The sequence below is a fragment of the Candoia aspera genome, chromosome 1 (genome assembly GCF_035149785.1).
Source record: "Candoia aspera isolate rCanAsp1 chromosome 1, rCanAsp1.hap2, whole genome shotgun sequence".
Lineage (NCBI taxonomy): Eukaryota > Metazoa > Chordata > Lepidosauria > Squamata > Boidae > Candoia > Candoia aspera.
Genome location: NC_086153.1, coordinates 9,716,540 through 9,730,725, shown reverse-complemented (window position 1 = coordinate 9,730,725; position 14,186 = coordinate 9,716,540). Strand labels below are relative to the sequence as shown.

Here is a 14,186-nt window from a genome sequence, read left to right as displayed (position 1 = left end):
TGCATCAACAGGCTTTCCAATCTGGAGAACTCAGCCTCCAGCTCCCGGCATGCCCCGCGCGCCGGCGGCCACCCCAACATACGCAGTCTTAGGCCACTGGGACTACATCTCCCGACAAGCCACGGCGATGTTCTTCGCCATTCAGGCAGGCAAGCAAGCGTGCTGAAGCCGGAGCTATCGAGCGCTTTCAGACAGGAAGTCGTGGTAAAGGCGTTCAATCATTACAATAAATCAGTAAAATCCGAATGGGTTGAATTTCAACTCCTGTCATTACCAGCCAACGCATCTGGAGAATATATGGCAATACTTTTCTTAGGCCAATCGAGACATAGTGTGCAAGGTTTCAACTTTTCTAATCTGAAAAAAAAAACTTTTTTTTACCTGCGACCTTGCTGTTTATCTATTCAGAACTGAGTTCCACTGGATTAAATGGGGATTGTTCCTGGTTTAAGAAAATATTGGGTTGGACATCGAGTCAACAAACAAACTGGGTTTACACAACATGTTGTGATACAAAAACTACAAACCAGATTTAGCATGTTGTGCAATTACAGATTTAGCGTGTTACGCAATTACAGCTAGGTCTTCAGCTGACCAGGGTCTGTATGTTGCGTGAACTCAGCAGTAATGTACATGGTTTTTCTCCCTCATTGTGATGTGGCTTGAGAAAGAGGCTGTGTTGATAGGACTTGCACCCATGTTTACACCAGCAGGGAGGGGAGTCCAATATGTCAAGATGCCACAACCAGGCAACAGAAGTCCCACAGCTTTTTTACATGTGTTGCGATGGTCACCTTGATATTTTGGATAATCCCCTGCCCCCCAGACACCACTGCTTTAACATGGATTGCTTAATTCATTGCATAACACACTGCACTACAGACTACAGCAGCATGCTTGCTGGGGAATTCTGGGAGTTGAAGTCCACCCATCTTAAAGTTGCCAAGGTTGAGAAACACTGCATAGTATTCTGAATTTGCAGAACTCATTTGGTTAGACATGGGGAGCTACCTTGGGCCCAATAGCTGCATTCACAAACCAAGATAAACTGAGTTGAGGACTGGTGTGCCGAAAAGTCTAGATAGATCCCCAGAGCATCCAGATGGGGAAAACGTCAGGGCCTAGTCCAGGCACTTGCCAGGAGTCAAGACTGGCTTGAAGGCACCAAAAGAAAAAAAAAATCTTTACACACTGTGAAAATTCAACAGCTTGACTACAACTGGTCAGTCATGTTGGGTGAATGAAGCCTGTATTTTGGGTGAGCTTAGCCAGTGGAGTTAATTTAAGGTTCTGTGGTCAATAAAACCTTAAACCAATGGATAATATAAGAAGTCAACCCAGAGTTCTCACTCGAGGCTCAAATTATCATACTTTGGACACATTATGCAAAGATCCAGCTCTCTGGAGAAGGCTCGGATGCTGGGGAAGGTGGAGGGAAGGCAAAGAAGAGGATGACCAGCAGCAAGGGGGATGGACTCAGCTACAGTGGTGATGGAGGTACCACTGGAAGACCTGAAAGACCTGGTTAAGTACCGATCATCATGGAGAAAATCTATCCATGCGGTCACTAGGGGTCAAAAACAACTTGATGGCACATCATCCATCCATAAATTAATGGTCAGCGCCATCAATTCAGCATCGGTTCTTTGTGGCCACAGGTCGAAAATCCTTCTCCCGGATCATCTGGCTCCTGCCCTCCCCAGTTCCTTGCAACCCCCCTGCTTCCTACGTTTTGGTTTCTTCCCACCGGAACTACAGTTCCCAGAATGCCAAGCGAAACAGCTCTCGCTCCTTCCCCCTACGAATGCATGGGACATGCCGTGTGGGCGGCGCGGCGGCTGTTGCTGCTGTTTCTTCTGTCGCCGTGGCAGCTACGGTAAAGGAGGCGGGGAGCTTGGGGGAGCAGGGGAACTTTTAGAGACCCGCCAGGTAAGCAGGGCAGGGAAGTAGGGACTGAAGGGGAGGCAGGGTGGGAGAGAAAAGCAAAGAAGGACGGGGAGGCTGTTTACTTGTATGTCCCAGATGGAGCCTCCATGTTCAGGAGCAGCGATTAAATGTCAGCTGCATGGCACCAGGTTGGGGAAGGCTGCAGTCACTTGTTTTCCCAGAATGACAGCCCTGCATTTTCTCATCTCTGGGTTGGAATGAAGGGAAACCCATTTTTAAGAGTTCTCCACATTGTCTTCTCCAGTTTATGAAAAATTGGGGGTATGATACTGAAACACTGTGGAGCCCCAAGGGAATAGCAATCCCCGTTCATCATAATTAAATCAAGTTTTAAAAACATACCAACTTGCCTCATTACTCCCAACAAAGTGGATTTAAGCTGGGAAAAACCTGTTTCACAATATATTCCTTACTGGTCCAGCTTGTGGTTTTCTCAGAAGTAAACTTCACTCTGTTCAGCACAGCTTCCTGCCAAGTAAATGTGCCTGTGGGATCATAGCCCTCGCATGTCAAGCTGCAGTCCTGAGCACACTTACTCTGGAGTAAGCTTTGTGGCAAGACTTACGGAGGAAACCCAGGAAAATTGCATTGCAAGGTTGCAAAAGAATGTTGCTTTCATGAACAATCATCTACATTAGTAAATATTATAAATGATAATAAAATTGGGAGTAAAAGGGAATTGGATATATCACTTGTTTCTTTATTTCCAGGAAGGTGCTCTTATTTAGTATTGCAAAATAGGGAAGGATGAAAGAAATCACCAATATCCTCACGTCCTGATTTTCAGATTTTCTACTGTTTCCTCCTCTCTGGAACGGGTTCTTGATGTGTCTCGCACCTGAGTCTTTTGTCCAGCCACTCGCAAAGAGTTTGTGATGGCCAAAGACATCCTAGGGGAGGCGGGTCTTCACTTTGATGAGCTGAACAAACTGAGGGTTTTGGATCCAGAGGTGGCCCAGCAAACCACGGAGCTGAAAGAGGAATGCAGACTATTTGTAGACAGTAAGTCTTCTTGGCTGACTGCAGAGAGAGCTGGCCCTCCTTAGCAGGGTCAGGATGACATTGGAGGGCTGGTTCACATGTGCGGTTAGCAAGAGATGGGTGTGGAGGGAATTGTGGCTTAGCCATCTGGAAGATGACTTTAGTTTTCTTTCTCCCTGATCCAGCTTTCATGCAGAAATGGCTGGGACCTGAGAATGTCATGGCCAGCTGGGTTGGAAGGTATGGCCAGATATGGCCCTATCAACCTCCACCAGGCCCTTTATGTCTTTCAGCTCTCACTCCTGCAGGTCCTAGCAGCCTGCATGTCAGAGATTTCTTTCCCTAAGAGGGAAAAGGAAGTTTCTTCTGTTGGCAGAGCATAGTGGTTCAAATTGTTGTTGCTGGTGGGGCCTGCAGAAATGGGAGTTATCTTAACCTTGTTCTTCAAAAGCAAGTTAAAGGCACTGTCTTTCCTCTTAGGCAGATCTGCTGTCCGTGGCATCTGTAGATGTGTTTGCTTGGATGCGTGTGCCTGTATGCAGGAGAATATATTTGTGTGAGTGTGTTGTTGTTTATTCGTTTAGTCGCTTTCGACTCTTCGTGACTTCATGGACCAGCCCACGCCAGAGCCTCCTGTCAGTCGTCAACACCCCCAGCTCCCCCAGGGACGAGTCCGTCACCTCTAGAATATCATCCATCCATCTTGCCCTTGGTTGGCCCCTCTTCCTTTTGCCTTCCACTCTCCCTAGCATCAGCACCTTCTCCAGGGTGTCCTGTCTTCTCATTATGTGGCCAAAGTATTTCAGTTTTGCCTTTAATATCGTTCCCTCAAGTGAGCAGTCTGGCTTTATTTCCTGGAGGATGGACTGGTTTGATCTTCTGGCAGTCCAAGGCACTCTCAGAATTTTCCTCCAACACCACAGTTCAAAAGCATCGATCTTCCTTCTCTCAGCCTTCCTTATGGTCCAGCTCTCGCAGCCATATGTTACTACGGGGAACACCATTGCTTTAACTATGCGGCCCTTTGTTGTCAGTGTGATGTCTCTGCTCTTAACTATTTGATCGAGATTGGTCATTGCTCTTCTCCCAAGGATTAAGCGTCTTCTGATTTCCTGACTGCAGTCAGCTTCTGCAGTAATCTTCGCACCTAGAAATACAAAGTCTTTCACTGATTCTACGTTTTCTCCCTCTATTTGCCAGTTATCAATCAAGCTGGTTGCCATAATCTTGGTTTTTTTGAGGTTTAGCTGCAAGCCAGCTTTTGCACTTTCTTCTTTCACCTTCATCATAAGGCTCCTCAGTTCCTCTTTACTTTCAGCCATCAAAGTGGTATCATCTGCATATCTGAGATTGTTAATGTTTCTTCCAGCGATTTTAACTCCAGCCATGGATTCCTCAAGCCCAGCTTGTCGCATGATGTGTTCTGCATACAAGTTGAATAGGTAGGGTGAGAGTATACAGCCCTGCCGTACTCCTTTCCCAATCTTAAACCAGTCCGTTGTTCCGTGGTCTGTCCTTACTGTTGCTACTTGGTCGTTATACAGATTCTTCAGGAGGCATACAAGATGACTTGGTATCCCCATACCACTAAGAACTTGCCACAATTTGTTATGGTCCACACAGTCAAAGGCTTTAGAATAGTCAATAAAACAGAAATAGATGTTTTTCTGAAACTCCCTGGCTTTTTCCATTATCCAGCAGATATTGGCAATTTGGTCTCTAGTTCCTCTGCCTTTTCTAAACCCAGCTTGTACATCTGGCAATTCTCGCTCCATGAACTGCTGAAGTCTACCTTGCAGGATCTTGAGCATTACCTTACTGGCATGTGAAATGAGTGCCACTGTTCAATAGTTTGAACAGTCTTTAGTGTTTCCCTTTTTTGGTATGGGGATATAAGTTGATTTTTTCCAATCTGATGGCCATTCTTGTGTTTTCCAAATTTGCTGGCATATAGCATGCATTACCTTGACAGCATCATCTCGCAAGATTTTGAACAGTTCAGCTGGGATGCCGTCGTCTCCTGCTGCCTTGTTATTAGCAATGCTTCTTAAGGCCCATTCAACCTCACTCTTCAGGATGTCTGGCTCTAGCTCACTGACCACACCGTCAAAGCTATCCCCGATATTGTTATCCTTCCTATACAGGTCTTCTGTATATTCTTGCCACCTTTTCTTGATCTCTTCTTCTTCTGTTAGGTCCTTGCCATCTTTGTTTTTGATCATACCCATTTTTGCCTGGAATTTACCCCCAATGTTTCTAATTTTCTGGAAGAGGTCTCTTGTCCTTCCTATTCTATTGTCTTCTTCCACTTCCGCGCATTGCTTGTTTAAAAATAATTCCTTATCTCTTCTGGCTAACCTCTGGAATTTTGCATTTAATTGGGCATATCTCCCCCTATCACTGTTGCCTTTTGCTTTCCTTCTTTCTTGGGCTACTTCTAGTGTCTCAGCAGACAGCCATTTTGCCTTCTTGGTTTTCTCTTTCTTTGGGATGTATTTTGTTGCCGCCTCCTGAACAATGCTGCGAGCTTCTGTCCAGAGTTCTTCCGGGACCCTATCTACTAAGTCCAGTCCCTTAAATCGATTCTTCACTTCCACTGCATATTCCTTAGGAATATTAGTGAGCTCATATCTAGCTGATCTGTGGGTCTTCCCTAATCTCTTTAGTCTGATCCTAAATTGTGCAAGAAGAAGTTCGTGATCTGAATTACAGTCAGCTCCAGGTCTTGTTTTTACTGACTGTATAGATGTCCGCCACCTTTGGCTGCAAAGGATGTAGTCAATCTGATTTCGGTGTTGTCCATCTGGTGAAGTCCATGTATAAAGCCGTCTCTTAGGTTGTTGGAAGAGAGTGTTTGTTATGCAGAGTGAGTTGTCTTGGCAAAATTCTATCAGCCTATGTCCTGCTTCGTTTTGTTCTCCCAGGCCATACTTACCTGTAATTCCAGGTGTCATTTGACTGCCCACCTTAGCATTCCAGTCTCCTGTGATGAAAATAACATCTCTTTTAGGCGTGTTGTCCAGTAGGTGCTGCAGATCCTCACAGAACTGCTCTACTTCAGCTTCTTCAGCATTTGTGGTTGGGGCGTATATTTGGATCACTGTGATGTTAGATGGCTTGCCCTGAATTCGAATTGAGATCATTCTATCGTTTTTTGGATTGTATCCAAGCACTGCTTTAGCCACTTTACTATTAATTATGAAGGCTACTCCATTTCTTCTGTGGTCCTATTTTCCACAGTAGTAGATCTGGTGGTCATTTGATGTGAAGTGGCCCATTCCAGTCCATTTCAGTTCACTGATGCCCAAAATGTCTATCTTTAATCTTGACATCTCACCAATAACCACATCCAATTTGCCCTGGCTCATAGATCTTACATTCCAGGTTCCAATGGTCTGTTGATCCTTAGAACATCGGATTCGCCGTTCACCACCAGCACCGTCGGCCGCTAGCCGTCCTTTCGGCTTTGAGCTAGCTGCGTCATCGCGTCTGGGGCTAGTTGAACTCATCCTCTGTTCCTCCCCAGTAGCATTTTGACCACCTTCCGACCTGGGGGTCTCATGTTCCGATGGCATACCGACATATCTCTGGTTGTACTGATCCATTTAGTTTTCACGGCAAGAATACTGGGGTGGGTTGCCATTACCTTCCCCAGCGATCGCATTTAGTCTGACCTCTCTGTCATGACCTTCCCGTCTTGGGTGGCCCTTCACGGTTTAGCTCATGGCATCATTGAGGTGCTCAAGCTCCAGCACCATGACAAGGTAATGATCCTTTGCTGAAGTGTGTGAGTGTAGATTGGTGTATAAGTCCTTGTTTGATTAGATAAGCAAATTGTCAGAGGCACCTTTCTCTAATGCATGGCTAGCTGGGGAATTCTGGGAGTTGAGGTCCACACATCTTAAAGTTGCCAAGGTTGAGAAACAGTGCTCTAATGGTTCCCAACAAGACTGATTATTACTTAGCACTCTAAAAAAATAATAGAAATTGCAGTATAACTTGTTTGCCTCTTTCCTGACGATGTTGGATGGAAACCCTTTCTGTTACTGCTTTCCTCCCTTACAGAAATTGCAGAGTTTAAAAAAATAGTGGGCAACCTCATTGAACTTGTAGATCAGCTAGCAAAAACCACCGAAAACGAGAAGATTAAGGTAAAGGGACTTTATAAAGGAATATTTCCCACCTCTGATTTGAAGGACATTGCCCCTCAATCTTCCAAAAAGTTTTTCTGCCTTGAGTAGAAAGGGGTGTAAAGGCTCTGTGGTCAAAGTGTTCTGATCTGGCAATACCCTTTTCCAGGCTAACCAGAACTGTTCTGAGCAAAAAATGGGGTGTTCTGGTCTCCATTTTTCAGTTGGGAAACTTCCATGGATGCTTCGGGGTCAGAAAACTTTGTCCTCAAAAAGACTTGTCCCCTGTTATTATATGCAACAAAATTCAAGTAGTCCTCACTTAACAACCATTCATTTAGTGACAGATTGGACTTATAATGGTGTTGAAAAAAACGATTTACAACCAGTTCTCACACTTACGACCATTGCAGTGTCCCTGTGGTCACGTGATCACAATTTGGGTGCTTGGTAACCGGTTTGCATTTATGACTGTTGCGGTGTTTCGTGGTCATGTGATTGCCATTTTTTACCTTCCGGTTGGCTTCTGGCAAGCAAAATCAATGGGGTGATTCATTTAACAACCACGTGGTTTGCTTAATGCCCACAGTGATTGCTTAATGGCCACCGCAAAAAGGGTCTTAAAATTGGGTCAGGTTCGCTTAATGACAGCTTCACTTAGCAACTGAAATTCTGGTCCCAATTATGATTGTTAATCAAGGCTATGTGTACTGAAGTGGGTGGAGTGCTGCTGCCGAGAATTTCAACCAGCCAGGCTGTGGTGGAGGATACTTAATTCCTTTTCCTCCTGTACCATTTCCAGCTCTCAGCAGACACTCTGCCTCCGGTAGCCAGTGAACATCCTCGGTCTTCGGGGGCTATATTTAGAGGCCTCCCTTCCTCCCCTTAGGAATTTTTTGCTGAAGATTTTTGGTTTAATTTTCACAAACCTTGCAGCTGGTGAATGGCGGGTGCCCTTTTAGCTCCTTAAAGATGCACGCTGGAAAAGTGGGTTGGAGATTGGGATGTGGAAAATCACAACTTTGGGCAGGCTCTTATTTCAGTTCTGTTGATTTGGGTCCTCCCTTCCTGTTTGCCTGAGGTCTTTGGTAACATTTCATAATGACCTGAAAGGTCCTCCACTTGTCATAACATTAAGGTCTACAGGCAGCCCTTCTCTCTAGGTATCTTCAGACCCGCTGGGCCTCCGCCTTGCCTTACTTTTAAAAATATTATGGAAAAGGAAAATTAAAAATGAGAATCTGCCAGATTGCAATTCAAGAGTACCAGCCTAGAGCCTCTCTGTTTGATGCTTGCAGGAACTTTGTGTGGAAAGATGTCCTCCTGGCCAGAAGACATTTTGTGAGCGTGCTCTCAAACCTCCAGACACACACCCTGGCCCCAGAGGTTTTGAGGACTTTTGTTACAGGGCTCTCCCTTTTAGAGCAAAACCATTACTTTTGTTCCTTTTTAAAAAATAAGCACTTTGGTGGCCAGATAGTTTCAAAAAGTCTGCTTCCAGTTGTGGTGTAAGAGTTAAGGTTTTGAACTAGGAGCAGAAGGCCCAGTCTGGTCCCCCTTCAGCCACAGAAGCTCCCCAGGGGCCTTTGGGCCAGTCACTCTCTCTCAGCCCAACCTACTCCACCGGGATGCCGGTGTGATAGACAAAAACTGAAGGAGCAAATGTTTGGCACACTTCCTTGGGCTCCTGAAGGAAAAGCAGATATAAATCTCAGAAATAAATAAATGCCATCTGAGGACAGCCTTACTCGACCCTGCTCTGCTGATGAAGCGGACTCTGTAATGGCATGGGGGAAAGACCATGGGAGACCGGGCAAGGGAACAGTAGATAAGAGAGAGCATAGCCTGCAGCTGGATCATGGGTGGGGCAAGAAGCTCAGAAGAGACTGTCCCTAGTTTCTCGGGCTGTAAAGGAGACGGGTAGAATTGTACTCTCAGGCTTGCATGATTGACATCGTGGGGCAAACCAGACAGGAAACATGACCAAAAGAGCTAATTCTACTTTATTGTAAGGCTACATTGACAGACAGGAGATGGGAGAATTGTACTTTCAGACTTGCAAGATTGATGTCGGCCTCAAGGGGCAAACCAGAGAGGAAACATGAGCAGATGAGCTCATTCTCCTTTATTTTAAGGCTACAGTGACAGAATCTTGCAAGTCTGAAAGTATAATTCTCCCCACTTCTCCTTTACAGCCCAAGAAGCTAGGGAGGGTCCCTTCTGAGCCTCTTGCCCTGCCCACTATCCAGCTGCAGGCTATGCTGCCTCTTATCTGACCATCCCCTTGGCAGGGTCTCTTCGCCCTATCTCCCAAGGTCTTTCCCACATGGCATTAAAACACAGACTGGCCTAATTCCTTCCTCTTCAATGAATGTAAATACAAACATTAATCCCCTTCTGGCTAATTATCCCAGTGCCAGGGTGAGTACTCCAAAGGGCGGGCAAGTGGGGAAAAGGAAAGCAAAGTCACAGTCACATGTTTTCCCACTAAGTGACCGCTTCACTTGCCACAGTCCCATTGTGGTCACTCAACGAGGATTACCTGTCATCGCAAATTGTCAAAAGTGGTATTCAGTTGGACAACATCCGTTGTACCAGTGTCATTGCTTACCAATGATTCTCATTGGACCACCAGGAGGCAGGTGAGGCCCAATAAGGATGAAACTGGTAGCATACTGCCTCCTGGTGGTCAAGTAGTGTGTAACAACCATGAAGTTTTCTTTTCCTCCTCTTATTCCCCATGCTGGCTGGGGAATTTCTGGGAGTTGAGGTCCACCCCTCTTAAAGTTGCAAAGGTTGAGAAAAACTGTACTAGAGAGAGACTGTCATTATGTCATGGGGAGGCATGACATAATACCAGCGCGCTCTCTTTCTACTCAACTCATATAAAAGGAGATGTATGCTACACATAGATGCTTACCAATGGATGATTGACAGATTTCTTTAGAAGTGTAGCAGCCGTAATCAACCATTGCTTCATTTAGAAGGATTGCAAAACAACATTATTTTTTCTTTTAAATGAAGCCTTCTCCTTTCCGCAGGCAATCGGGGCCCGCAATTTACTGAAGTCAATAGCAAAGCAAAGAGAGGCCCAACAGCAACAACTCCAGGCGTTAATCACCGAGAAGAAGACGCAGCTGGAAAGGTGAGGAATGGCCAAAGGGTCTTTGTGGGACTTTCCAAATTGATGCTGAACTTCCATGGAGTGCAAGTAGTCCTCGACTTATGACCACAATTGGGACCAGAACATGTTGCTAAGCGAGGTGGTCATTAAGTGAGTCACACCTGGTTTTATGAATCACTGTGGTTGTTAAGTGAATCCCATGGTCATTAAGTGAATCCAGCTCCACAGTTCAACCCTGAGCTACAGATATTCGGTTCTATTGGTATCACTGTTATCTCTGGGGGTCTTGTAATGCACAGATATAAATATGCACCAAATGCTAAATACCATTGTCTCCTTTTTGCAAAAGGCAGATTAATTGCATGGCCTTCCAAGCATTCACTGAACAGTTTTCTTTCTCCCTCCCTCATCTGCTTAGAGCCAGCCCTGATTGGCCAACCACTGCACCTATCAGGAAAGGGTTTTCTCTTTCTTCTTGGAGCCGGTTGTTATAAAACAGTTGCCAGAAAAGTCAAATGAATGCTGGAGGGTTCCCCCCCCCCCCAGCAAATCAGTGTTTGACAACCGTGGCAACATTAAGATGTGTGGACTTCAACTCCCAGAATTCCCCAGCCAACATAGCTATAGGACTCTGGGAGTTGAAGTCCACACATCTTAAAGTTGCCAAGGTAGAGAAACACTGCCCTCGAGTATTCTGATATTTCTTGAATAACTCCATGATCTGCTCTTGTTCTGGTCATAGCTCTTCCTCCCAGCTGAAGACTCTCCCCCAGCTGTTGCTGCTTCGAGCTGCGTTCAGCCCAGCCAGCTCACCCTTTGCTTTCCTTGGTCCTCAGGTACCGAGTGGAGTATCAGACGCTGTGCAAAACAGAAGCGGACCAGAATGAATTCATTGACCAGTTCATCTTCCAGAAGTAGAGCAAGAGTCAAGGGCAGCCAACAAACCAAGAGCGCTGGAGCCTTTCCCGTTGTTCCCGACAGGCAATTCAGACATGCTGTGGAAGCGTCAACCGAGGACCCACCTTGCAAGATCCCCCTCCAGCCGGGAGAGTTTTCGTCATCCCCGAGCAACCTGCGCCGTGGTTGGGCTGATGGAAGACCACGGTTTGCAGGTTCCCTGGGGAGATCTTTGCGACTGGATGCACTTCCAAAGGATAAAGACAGAGGCGCAAATCTTGCATTTAAGTCTTTTTTAGCAGCTGTTTTGAGTTTCACTCCCTAGACTGAATTTCTTACTGAGTTATGCAGCTACTCCACTTTTTAGAAAATAAAAAATGCCATGCTTTCCAGGAACTGAGTGGACCATCCTTGAAATGCCGCAGGACCTGTTGCTTCAAGCTGCACTTACAACAGGCCGATTCTGGGTCGAGATAAGACGGTAGCGTGCCAGAAACGTATGCTATGAAAGAGAGGTTCATGCATGTATCCAAACCACCTTTTTACCCAGGTAGGAAGGGAGCGCCTCACCTGCTGTCACTCTCCTGCTGCGGGCTATGACGACACAGCCGTACAGCCAACTTTCGCTTAGCTGCGTGGGACGACCACCAATGTGTGTCTAATTGCAGCTGCTTGTGGGAAAACAGGTGGGTGCAGAGAGATCCCGCCCCACATAAGCTAGCGGCTACTGGGGCAAAGAATTCCCATCTCCACCAGCCAGGTGGATGGGTTGAAGGAGGGTCATCCACATCTGGGGCCAGCGTGGATAAACCCGTGCTGGCCAGGGGAAGGCGCAGCTGAGAGTCACAGGGGGCCCAGCGGTGGTGCAAAGGCAGAGGGGTCCTCCCCAGCCCAGGAGCAGGGCCAGACCGCCCCCTCCCCAGACAGCCTGCAAAGTAGCCAGAGGAAGTTCTCCCTCTGGCCGTTCATCCGAGGCAGTTGGCACCACAAAGGGGCTGCGCTGCTGCCTTCTCCTGGCCAGCAATTGTGCCCCCCTGCCTGGAAATGCAACGCTTGGGGCTGCTTTGGGCCATGAGACCTTTTCCAGGTGGTTCTCTGAGATCCCTGCGAGAGCATTTCCCAGCTGACGGGTCCGCCGAGGCTTGGCCAGGCTCTGCCCCCGAGGGACACAAACACACCTCCCCTTGCCTAATTTGCACGGTTCCCTTCCTGAGGGAGGAGGGCCGATGGTTTTCTTTTTCCTTTTTTCCACTTGGTTATATGCAGGACTGAAGAGCACAAAAAGCAGCATCAGGAGGGGAATCGCTAAGTAAGGGGCGTCGACGGCAGACAGCGTCAGGCGTTCCCACGGGGTCTGTGGGCTGGGGACTTGGGCGTTGGAGAAGCCGGCAAACAGGATCTGGGCCAGGCAAGCAGTCGCTGCAGTAGCTACATGCATCGTGTAGATCACCACGGGGGTCCGGATCCACTTGCAGTTCCCTGGATTGAAAAGGGTTAGGGGTTTTTAGTGGCTGCAGTCCCCGGTCAAACTCAAGTGTTCGTTTCCTGATTCGCATCGGTTGCAAATATTGCGGATTGTGCCCTAAAAGGGGCTTTTTTCCACCAGTTCAGAATGGGAAGAATCATCACCCAGGCTGCCACCGGTTTGCCCAGTCCAGCCTGAGACCTCCGAGCCCGACGGTTCTCAGGAACGCCTCCCGACCCTCAAACTCCGTCGGGAATGGGGCAGTTGCTCGTGGCGCTGTGCGCATCCCTCCCCACCGCTTTGCTGTGCCCAAAAGCGATCCACCTGGACTGGCACGCTCACCTTTCCAAAAGGCGTAGGCAGCGACAGGGAAGAAGAACAGCGGTGCAATAGATTCCATGCAGAGGAAGGACTTGAACCAGGGGCCCGGGTGTCCCATCAGGGGATCCTTGACGGTAGTTGTGTACCAGGTGAGAAATCGGGACAGCTGAGGGACACAGAAGACACTTGGTCAGTGAAAGGGAGGCGGGGTGGGAACTGATGGAGTTTTTTAAGGGTTAATAAAAGAACTCCAAGCAGTAACAACAATCTTGCAGAGTAGAAGCATGAACCAAAAGGGAACTTGCACACTAAGCTTAGTTACGTTCAGAAATAAATTCATTCTTCACATAGTAGTTAGATGAAGGAAAATAGAGATAGCTTACTTTTATTCAGTAGATCTGGATACAAGTAGATTCACAGTAGAAAGTACTTAATCCTCACTGGTTCTTGGTAGACATTTCTATGGAAATAGAAATGCCTGCATGCAAGCTAGATGAAAACACGAGAGCTGCATTTCTGCAGCACCTCCTGCTTGGAGGTGTGCCAAAATGGTAATGGAGATTGTTAATCCCCAAGCCCAAGAAGAAGGCGGAAGTGGAAATCAGGTGACCAATGTGACGTCCCATAAGCACAATAGAGACGTGTTTGCTAGAGAGACCCCCTTACTATGCTTGTGAGACAATGCTGAGTTGACCCCTGATAATTCCAACAGGAACAGGGTACCTGAGTCCTCCTTTAATCTTCCACCCGTTGAGTGGGGTCAAAAAAGTCAAGATGGTATGTGATCGAAGCCCTGCTTTTCCTGCATGCACATCTGGGTGAGAGGCTGGTTCAGAATCAGGAGCTAAGTCCCCCCATTGACCGGGTCCCTCAGCCTCAAATCTGCGAGGCAGGACCGCGGCGCGAGTTCTCTGCTCTGGAGACGCAAACCGGGTCCCACGTTCCTGCGAAGCGGATCCCCGACGCTTTGGGCTGCAACAGCCGCCGGATCCCAGCGCTTTCTCTCTACTTACGGCGGGAGGGTAAACTCCGGGCAGCAACAGCGGCACATCGACGAATAAAGTGATCGGGACATGAGTGAGGAAGAAGAGGACGAAGATCCACTCGAGGACGCGCGCCGCCGCCATCGCCACTTCAGGGTCAGCCGGGCTGGCAGCGCCGGGAACGAACGATCGCTTTTCTCCGCACCCATCGGCTCTCCCGGAGGGGTGTGGCCTGCTGCCCAGCTGGCCCCGCCCAGTTCTTCAGGTTGTCGTCTGGGCGGTGGGAAGGTTCTCCTTGGTCTAATCTCGCCCCGCGGGCACGGGGTGGATCCAGCGGC

At 47.6% G+C, this 14,186-nt stretch overlaps 2 protein-coding genes across 3 annotated transcripts; one reads left to right on the top strand and one right to left on the bottom strand.

Moving 5' to 3' along the window:
- The first annotated feature begins 2,696 nt into the window (after nt 1-2,696).
- On the top strand, nt 2,697-11,475 carry IFT20 (intraflagellar transport 20). 2 transcript variants are annotated; one of them, XM_063297253.1, is made up of 4 exons: nt 2,713-2,949; nt 6,994-7,079; nt 10,100-10,203; nt 11,019-11,475. In XM_063297253.1, exons 1-4 carry the CDS (start codon nt 2,823-2,825, stop codon nt 11,098-11,100), a joined length of 399 nt encoding a protein of 132 aa, XP_063153323.1. In that variant the 5' UTR covers nt 2,713-2,822; the 3' UTR covers nt 11,101-11,475. The 2 variants fall into 2 exon arrangements, with proteins under 2 accessions (XP_063153331.1, XP_063153323.1); XM_063297261.1 differs by lacking the exon at nt 10,100-10,203 and having other exon boundaries at nt 2,697-2,949.
- Nucleotides 11,476-11,803: 328 nt separating this feature from the next.
- LOC134488640 (uncharacterized) lies at nt 11,804-14,177 on the bottom strand. Its single transcript, XM_063291102.1, has 3 exons — nt 13,879-14,177; nt 12,887-13,031; nt 11,804-12,558 (listed from the first exon to the last, which is right to left on the bottom strand). Exons 1-3 carry the CDS (start codon nt 13,990-13,992, stop codon nt 11,804-11,806), a joined length of 1,014 nt encoding a protein of 337 aa, XP_063147172.1. The 5' UTR covers nt 13,993-14,177.
- Between the last annotated feature and the right edge of the window lie 9 nt (nt 14,178-14,186).